Source organism: Trachurus japonicus, chromosome 8, assembly GCF_045865225.1.
Source record: "Trachurus japonicus isolate A0001 chromosome 8, Traja_1.0".
In the NCBI taxonomy this organism is placed as follows: Eukaryota; Metazoa; Chordata; class Actinopteri; order Carangiformes; family Carangidae; genus Trachurus; species Trachurus japonicus.
In genome coordinates, this window is record NC_140914.1 from 212,734 (window position 1) to 222,500 (window position 9,767).

The window sequence follows — 9,767 nt, forward strand, 5'->3', positions numbered from 1 at the left end:
TCAGGGTGTAGAAAGCATCAGTGGCTCAGCTGACAGGAAAGCTAACGGCTGTCGCTAAGCTAACGGCGGCAGCAAAGCTAACGGTAGCTAAGCTGACGGTAGCTAAGCTAACGGCGGTAGCTCGTGGTCGCGGCTGGCGTCGTCCTCTGGGACACGTTCACTCTGTTCACCCGTTCACTCTTCAAATGTCCGTTCATTAAAACCAACGGTATGTGCAAAGCTCTGTCCTGGTGTGGACATGTGGACAGTGTCCTGGTGTGGACATGGAAAGAAAGAAAGGAGTAAAAAGACAGAGAAAGGGGGTAGAAAGAAAGAAAGAAAGAAAGAAAGAAGGGAGTAAAAAGACAGAGCAAGGGGGTAGAAAGAAAGAAAGAGGGGGTAGATAGATAGATAGAAAGAGGTAGATAGATGGAGATAGAGAGGAGTAGAAAGAAAGAAAGAAAGAAAGAAAGAAAGAAAAAGACAGAGAAAGGGGGTAGAAAGAAAGAAAGAAAGAAAGAAGGGAGTAAAAAGACAGAGAAAGGGGGTAGAAAGAAAGAAAGAAAGAAAGAAAGGAGTAAAAAGACAGAGAAGGAGAGTAGAAAGAAAGAAAGAAAGAAAGGAGTAAAAAGACAGAGAAAGAGGGTAGAAAGAAAGAAAGAAAGAAAGAAAGAAAGAAAGAAGGGAGTAAAAAGATAGATAGATAGAAAGAGGTAGATAGATGGAGATAGAGAGGAGTAGAAAGAAAGAAAGAAAGAAAGAAAGAAAGGAGTAAAAAGACAGAGAAAGGGGGTAGAAAGAAAGAAAGAAAGAAAGAGGGGGATAGATAGATAGAAAGAGGTAGATAGATAGAGATAGTGAGGAGTAGAAAGAAAGAAAGAAAGAAAGAAAGAAAGAAAGAGGGGGATAGATAGATAGAAAGAGGTAGATAGATGTCCGCATTTACATTTTACTGGTGTGGACGAGTCACCTCAACCTGAGTCTGAACTGTAGGACTGATGGGCTCAACTAACCTGTCTGTCTCTCTACCTGTCTGTCTCACCTGTCTGCCTCTACCTGTCTGTCTCTACCTGTCTGTCTCACCTGTCTGCCTCTACCTGTCTGTCTCTACCTGTCTGTCTCACCTGTCTGTCTCTGACCTGTCTGTCTCACCTGTCTGTCTCACCTGTCTGTCTCTGACCTGTCTGTCTCACCTGTCTGTCTCTACCTGTCTGTCTCTACCTGTCTGCCTCACCTGTCTGTCTCACCTGTCTGTCTCTACCTGTCTGCCTCACCTGTCTGTCTCACCTGTCTGTCTCTACCTGTCTGTCTCTGACCTGTCTGTCTCACCTGTCTGTCTCACCTGTCTGTCTCTACCTGTCTGTCTCTACCTGTCTGTCTCACCTGTCTGTCTCTACCTGTCTGTCTCACCTGTCTGCCTCTACCTGTCTGTCTCTGACCTGTCTGTCTCACCTGTCTGTCTCTACCTGTCTGTCTCTGACCTGTCTGTCTCACCTGTCTGTCTCACCTGTCTGTCTCTACCTGTCTGTCTCTCCTGTCTGTCTCTGACCTGTCTGTCTCTACCTGTCTGTCTCACCTGTCTGTCTCACCTGTCTGTCTCTACCTGTCTGTCTCTGACCTGTCTGTCTCACCTGTCTGTCTCACCTGTCTGTCTCTACCTGTCTGTCTCTCCTGTCTGTCTCTGACCTGTCTGTCTCTACCTGTCTGTCTCACCTGTCTGCCTCTACCTGTCTGTCTCTACCTGTCTGTCTCACCTGTCTGCCTCTACCTGTCTGTCTCTACCTGTCTGTCTCACCTGTCTGTCTCTGACCTGTCTGTCTCACCTGTCTGTCTCACCTGTCTGTCTCTGACCTGTCTGTCTCACCTGTCTGTCTCACCTGTCTGTCTCTACCTGTCTGCCTCACCTGTCTGTCTCACCTGTCTGTCTCTACCTGTCTGCCTCACCTGTCTGTCTCACCTGTCTGTCTCACCTGTCTGTCTCACCTGTCTGTCTCTACCTGTCTGTCTCTCCTGTCTGTCTCTGACCTGTCTGTCTCTACCTGTCTGTCTCACCTGTCTGTCTCACCTGTCTGTCTCTACCTGTCTGTCTCTGACCTGTCTGTCTCACCTGTCTGTCTCACCTGTCTGTCTCTACCTGTCTGTCTCTCCTGTCTGTCTCTGACCTGTCTGTCTCTACCTGTCTGTCTCACCTGTCTGCCTCTACCTGTCTGTCTCTACCTGTCTGTCTCACCTGTCTGCCTCTACCTGTCTGTCTCTACCTGTCTGTCTCACCTGTCTGTCTCTGACCTGTCTGTCTCACCTGTCTGTCTCACCTGTCTGTCTCTAACCTGTCTGTCTCACCTGTCTGTCTCACCTGTCTGTCTCTACCTGTCTGCCTCACCTGTCTGTCTCACCTGTCTGTCTCTACCTGTCTGCCTCACCTGTCTGTCTCACCTGTCTGTCTCACCTGTCTGTCTCTACCTGTCTGTCTCTCCTGTCTGTCTCTGACCTGTCTGTCTCTACCTGTCTGTCTCACCTGTCTGTCTCTACCTGTCTGTCTCTGACCTGTCTGTCTCACCTGTCTGTCTCACCTGTCTGTCTCTACCTGTCTGTCTCTCCTGTCTGTCTCTGACCTGTCTGTCTCTACCTGTCTGTCTCACCTGTCTGCCTCTACCTGTCTGTCTCTACCTGTCTGTCTCACCTGTCTGCCTCTACCTGTCTGTCTCTACCTGTCTGTCTCACCTGTCTGTCTCTGACCTGTCTGTCTCACCTGTCTGTCTCACCTGTCTGTCTCTAACCTGTCTGTCTCACCTGTCTGTCTCACCTGTCTGTCTCTACCTGTCTGCCTCACCTGTCTGTCTCACCTGTCTGTCTCTACCTGTCTGTCTCTCCTGTCTGTCTCTGACCTGTCTGTCTCTACCTGTCTGTCTCTCCTGTCTGTCTCTCTGACCCGTCTCTTTCTGACCTGTCTCTCTCTCTGACCCGTCTGTCTCTACTTGTCTGTCTCTCTCTCTGACCCGTCTGTCTCTCTGTAGCTACAGACAGATCTTCTCTTCAGTGTTGGTCGTCTGGAGGAGGTGGAGAATCACATCAGCTTCACCCTCAGGATCAGGAGGTAGAACCTGTCTGTCTCTCTACCTGTCTGTCTCTACCTGTCTGTCTCTACCTGTCTGTCTCTCTACCTGTCTGTCTCTACCTGTCTGTCTCTCTACCTGTCTGTCTCTACCTGTCTGTCTCTCTACCTGTCTGTCTCTACCTGTCTGTCTCTACCTGTCTGTCTCTAACCTGTCTGTCTCTTTACCTGTCTGTCTCTCTACCTGTCTGTCTCTATTCCAATTTTCAATTCAGTTAGCTCTATTAGCATGAACAGAAATTTGTTGTTGCTAAAGCATTGTACAAACTATTTACAAAGACATTTCAATATAACAAATATGTCTCTATACCTGTCTGTCTACCTGTCTGTCTCTCTACCTGTCTGTCTCTACCTGTCTGTCTCTCTACCTGTCTGTCTCTCTACCTGTCTGTCTCTACCTGTCTGTCTCTCTACCTGTCTGTCTCTACCTGTCTGTCTGACAGTAAGAACTCAGTGAACTCCAGCAGTGAGCCGGTCCAGGTGCAGGTCCAGGTGAAGTCTGAGGCGTCGCTGGAGATCAGAGGGTAAAACACAGAGGGGGCGGAGCCTCACAGAGGGTCTAGAGCTCTGTAAAAGAGAGTAAGGACAGCATTGGTCCAATGGCAGCGCCTCCTGGTGGTGGAATATGGGTTTTGCAAAAGCGCCCAAGAACTGACATCTCTGCATTGTTGATGAATGAGCAAGTGTGTTGTTTTCAATCTTTTAAGGACATTTATAGATCACCCACATTAATAGCATCATTAAGTTAAAATAAACAGTTGTCTACATGAATGTTTCAATCTACATTTTGTAATAAACAAATTATAAGTATAATCTGATATGACCAAGACACCTAAAAACAAAAACACGGCCGTTTTCATCAATTTACCAGCAAGTGAGCAACACACATACATTGGAGTGAATGGGTTTTCTGGGCGCTTTTGCAATACCCATATCCTGCCACTAGGGGCGCAAAACCCTTAAACCCTTAAACCCTTAAACCCTTAAACCCTTAAACCCTTAAACCCTTACCACGGGAGTCAATGGAGGTGTCCTTACTCTCTTTTACAGTGCTCTAGGGCAGAGTCAAAACAAGGGGGCGGAGTCACACAAGGGGACGGAGTCAAAACAAGGGGGCAGAGTCAAAACAAGGGGGCGGGGTCAAACACAAACGGGGCGGGGTTACAGAGCTTGATGACGTCTGCTGATGTTTTCAGAGGCTCCTCCCCTCCCGAGGTCGTCCTGCCGCTCCCCGACTGGCAGCCTGCAATGCATCCTGGGAGTTTAGAAGAAGTGGGCCCACTGGTGGAGCACGTGTACGAGGTGAGACTGTTACCATGGCAACAAGCCCTTGTGTGTCCTGCTGGTGACTCAGAGGTCAAAGAGCTGATGATATTGATTAGGGCTGCCGGTCTAAGAGCTGGTGGCCACCGCCTTGAGTAGAGCGTGTAGCTACATGGGCGCCGAGCAGACGTTACGTCTGTAGCGCATTATTCCCGTCGGGCCAAACAACGCCCCTTAGCCGTGGTAGAATGAGCATACACCACGGCCTGGAGTGATATATTGCTTTTATAAAACGGTTACCAATAATGGCAATATAAAAGAGGGATACGCAATCAATTTCATGTAGTTTTATTCAACCAGAAATACATATTATCCAATAAAATAGCCTCACTGTGAAAAAACTGTTCCCAGCTGTCCAGACGTTAGCTCCAAGTAGCTCTGCATCTGGTCGCCGTAGCAACGCCGTAGCAAAGCGTTTGTTTTTTGTGCACGTTCAACCAGCTTCTCCCTCCGCTGTCTGGTATCTCTGCTGTTTCACAGGGAACTCTTCTCTGTTTGAAAGGTGAAGGAAGTCGTAGGTGGAAAGACGACATAGATATAGAATCCGAGATATAGAATGTGTTTTATAGAAGAGAAACACACATGTCAGGACAGCCGCCGATTGGCCAATGCACGAAGAGTTTGAAAGATAGCATTTCCTGAAGGAAATGCGTGTGAATGCTGAGAGCAGCTGAAGAAGGAAGCAAAAAGACAGAGAAAGAAAGAAAGAAAGAAAGAAAGAAAGAAAGAAAGAAAGAAAGAAAGAAAGAAAGGAGTAAAAAGACAGGGAAAGGGGTTAGAAAGACAGAAAGAAAGAGGGGGATAGATGGAGAAAGAAAGAAAGAAAGAAAGAAGGAAAGAAAGAAAGAAAGAAAGAAAGAAAGAAAGGAGTATGAAGTGGCCTTCTTCCCGTCCCAGTGATAGGAGAAAGTCACGGCGGCTGGTCTTTCAGGTGTTCGGACGCGTGCATGTGCGATCAATCAAAAGTGCCCAAGACAAGGTTCCAATAGTAAAAACAACATTTATTAACAACACAATACCTCTTGCGTGTAGTGGCAGGCAGGACACGAAACGACACAATGACACGGTCAAAAACTGTGTGCCTTTGGACCAGCAACACCTGGCACTGATTGTCCTGGGTTTAAATCACCCCCGCGACCCGGAAGTGCGTGACGCCACTTCCGGTGTCAACGGAGGTTATCACAATAAAACCTGCCAAACAGAAAACAACTAAATAAAAGCTTCCCTCTCCCCGGACACTTCCTCCAGCTCTTCCGGGGGGACCCCAAGGCGTTCCCAGGCCAGCCGAGTGACGTAGTCACTCCAGCGTGTCCTGGGTCTTCCTTGGGGCCTCCTCCCGGTGGGACATGCCCGGAACACCTCAGGAGGGAGGCGTCCAGGCGGCATCCTATACAGATGCCCGAGCCACCTCAGCTGGCTCCTCTGGATGTGGAGGAGCAGCGGCTCTACTCCGAGCTCCTCCCGGGTGACAGAGCTCCTCACCCTATCTCTAAGGGAGCGCCCCGCCACCCTGGTGACAGAGCTCCTCACCCTCTCTCTAAGGGAGCGCCCCGCCACCCTGGTGACAGAGCTCCTCACCCTATCTCTAAGGGAGCGCCCCGCCACCCTGGTGACAGAGCTCCTCACCCTCTCTCTAAGGGAGCGCCCCACCACCCTGCGGAGGAAACTCATTTCGGCCGCTGATCCAGTTCTTTCGGTCATGACCCAGAGTTCATGACCATAGGTGAGGGTGGGAACGTAGATCGACCGGTAAATCGAGAGCTTTGCCATTCGGCTCAGCTCCTTCTTCACCACGACGGACCGATACAATGATCGCATTACTGCGGCCGCCGCACCGATCCGCCTGGCGATCTCGCGCTCCGTTCTCCCCTCACTCGTGAACAAGACCCCAAGATACTTAAACTCCTCCACTTGAGGCAGGAACTCTCCCCCGACCTGGAGGGTGCAAGCCACCTTTTTCCGGTCGAGAACCATGGCCTCGGACTTAGAGGTGCTGATTCTCATCCCAGCTGCTTCACACTCGGCTGCAAACCGCCCCAGTGCATGCTGAAGGTCCTGGCTTGAGGGAGCCAACAAGACCACATCATCTGCAAAAAGCAGAGATGAAATCAAGTGGCTCCCGAACCGTACCCCCTCTGGCCCCCGGCTGCACCTAGAAATTCTGTCCATAAAAATAATGAACAGAACCGGTGACAAAGGGCAGCCCTGCCAGAGTCCAACACGCACCGGGAACAGGTCTGACTTACTGCCGGCGTGCGAACCAAGCTCCTGCTCCGGTCATACAGGGACCGTACAGCCCTCAGCAGAGGGCCTCCGACCCCATACTCTCGGAGCACCTCCCACAGGATGCCACGTGGGACACGGTCGAAAGCCTTCTCCAAGTCCACAAAACACATGTGGACTGGTTGGGCAAACTCCCATGCGCCCTCGAGCACCCTGCGGAGGGTGTAGAGCTGGTCCAGTGTTCCACGGCCAGGGCGAAAACCGCACTGTTCCTCCTGAATCCGAGGTTCGACTATCGGCCGCATTCTCCTCTCCAGCACCCTGGAATAGACTTTCTCCGGGAAGCTGAGGAGTGTGATCCCCCGGTAGTTGGAACACACCCTCCGGTCCCCCTTTTTGAAGAGAGGGACCACCACCCCGGTCTGCCAGTCCAGAGGCACTGTCCCCGACTGCCACGCGATGCTGCAGAGGCGTGTCAGCCACGACAGCCCCGCAACATCCAGAGACTTGAGGTACTCAGGGCGGATCTCATCCACCCCCGGTGCCTTGCCACTGAGGAGCTTCCGGACTACCTCAGTGACTTCAGCTTGGGTGATGAATGAATCAACCTCTGAGTCCTCAGCCTCTGCTTCCTCGACGGAAGGCGTGTCAGTGGGATTGAGGAGATCCTCGAAGTATTCCTTCCACCGCCCGACGATATCCCCAGTCGAGGTCAACAGCTCCCCTCCTCCACTGTAAACAGTGTTGGCGGAGCACTGCTTCCCCCTCCTGAGGCGTCGGATGGTTTGCCAGAATTTCCTCGAGGCCGACCGGTAGTCCTCCTCCATGGCCTCCCCGAACTTTTCCCAGACCCGAGTTTTTGCTTCTGTGACCGCCCGAGCTGCTGTCCGCTTGGCCTGCCGGTACCCGTCATCTGCCTCGGGAGTCCCCTGAGCTAGCCAGGCTCGGTAGGACTCCTTCTTCAGCTTGACGGCATCCCTTACTTCGGGTGTTCGGGGATTGCCGCCGCGACAGGCCACGTCAACAATGGAAGTGGAGAACACCGTCCATTCGGACTCAATATCTCCGGCCTCCCTCGGAATCTGGTCAAAGCTCTCCCGGAGGTGGGAGTTGAAGACTTCCCTGACAGGGGATTCTGCCAGACGTTCCCAGCAGACCCTCACGATACGCTTGGGTCTTCCAGGTCTGACCAGCTTCCTCCCCTGCCAGCGGATCAACTCACCACCAGGTGGTGATCAGTTGACAGCTCAGCCCCTCTCTTCACCCGAGTGTCCAAGACATACGGCCGGAGGTCAGATGACACGACTACAAAGTCGATCATTGACCTCCGGCCTCGGGTGTCCTGGTGCCACGTGCACTGATGGACCCTTATGCCTGAACATGGTGTTCGTTATGGACAGACTGTGGCTAGCACAGAAGTCCAATAACAAAACACCGCTCGGGTTCAGATCGGGGAGGCCGTTCCTCCCAATCACACCTCACCAGGTAAAACTGTCGCTGCCCACGTGAGCGTTGAGGTCCCCCAACAGAACGATTGAGTCCCCAGTTGGGGCACTTTCCAGCACCCCTCCCAGGGCCTCCAGGAAGGCCGGGTACTCTGCACTGCCGTTCGGCCCGTAGGCCGAGACGACAGTGAGAGACCGATCCCCGACCCGGAGGCGCAGGGAAACGACCCTCTCGTTAAGTGGGGAGAACTCCAACACATGGCGGCTGAGCTGGGGAGCTATGAGCAAGCCCACACCAGCTCGCCGCCTCTCACCATGGGCAACTCCAGAGTGGAAGAGAGTCCAACCTCTTGATATTGGTGATATTGATGATATTGATGATATTAATGATATTGGTGATATTGATGATATTGATATTGGTGATATTGATATTGGTGACATAGCTGAGGAACCAGGGCCCGGCTGCCGTCAACGCACGGCTCACGGTGGACTTCCCGTCCAGCTGGAACCATCAGCTGCTGCTCTACATCGTCTCCGACGCCTCAGAGGAGTCGCTGAGCTGCTGGACCCTGAACGCATCACAGATAGACCCGTTCAAGGTCTCACCCGTCTGTCTCTATCACCTGTCTGTCTGTCTCTCTCACCTGTCTGTCTGTCTCTATCACCTGTCTGTCTCTCTCACCTGTCTGTCTCTCTCTCACCTATACAATACAATTGTATACAATTAGATGTAAATCCATGTATTTTGGGATGTTATAGTGAGTCTCTCAGATCCATATGTAGCTGTTCCTTCACTGACGGACACTTTCTCCTCTGGGGTTTAACATGTGGAACTTTATTATTTTAACTTTAACTTAACTGTTTCCCCAAAATACCTGTCTGTCTCTACCTGTCTGTCTCTCACCTGTCTGTCTCTACCTGTCTGTCTCTACCTGTCTGTCTCTCACCTGTCTGTCTCTCTGTCTCTCTACCTGTCTGTCTCTACCTGTCTGTCTCTACCTGTCTGTCTCTCACCTGTCTGTCTCTACCTGTCTGTCTCTCTGTCTCTCTACCTGTCTGTCTCTACCTGTCTGTCTCTAACCTGTCTGTCTCTACCTGTCTGTCTCTACCTGTCTGTCTCTAACCTGTCTGTCTCTACCTGTCTGTCTATACCTGTCTGTCTCTACCTGTCTGTCTCTACCTGTCTGTCTCTCACCTGTCTGTCTCTACCTGTCTGTCTCTCTGTCTCTCTACCTGTCTGTCTCTACCTGTCTGTCTCTAACCTGTCTGTCTCTACCTGTCTGTCTCTACCTGTCTGTCTCTAACCTGTCTGTCTCTACCTGTCTGTCTATACCTGTCTGTCTCTCTGTCTCTACCTGTCTGTCTCTACCTGTCTGTCTCTAACCTGTCTGTCTCTACCTGTCTGTCTCTACCTGTCTGTCTCTCTACCTGTCTGTCTCTCTGACCTGTCTGTCTCTCAGCTGGCTGGTAACAGGTCCAGTGTGTCCTCAGTGTCTCCGTTGGTCCAGCAGGAGGAGACAAACCCTCTGAGACAAACTGTCAATGTGGTAAACAAACAAAGAAACAAACAAACAATCATCAATCCAACTGGTTGTTTGTGTAAACACTCTGAGACCTGTGTGTGTGTGTGTGTGTGTGTGTGTGTGTGTGTGTGTGTGTGTGTAGACTTGCAGCAGCACTGAGCG

General features: G+C 51.2%; 1 protein-coding gene across 1 annotated transcript in view; it reads left to right on the plus strand.

The window, feature by feature from the left end:
* itga2b (integrin, alpha 2b) overlaps window positions 1–9,767 on the plus strand; it is a 33,418-nt gene that overhangs the window by 21,987 nt on the left and 1,664 nt on the right. The window contains exons 23-28 of the mRNA XM_085783272.1: window positions 2,994–3,073; window positions 3,535–3,615; window positions 4,288–4,393; window positions 8,526–8,681; window positions 9,543–9,629; window positions 9,748–9,767. The exon at window positions 9,748–9,767 is cut by the window's right edge and continues 97 nt beyond it. Coding sequence (XP_085639398.1) covers window positions 2,994–3,073; window positions 3,535–3,615; window positions 4,288–4,393; window positions 8,526–8,681; window positions 9,543–9,629; window positions 9,748–9,767 — 530 coding nt within the window. The remainder of the gene's footprint in view (window positions 1–2,993; window positions 3,074–3,534; window positions 3,616–4,287; window positions 4,394–8,525; window positions 8,682–9,542; window positions 9,630–9,747) is intronic.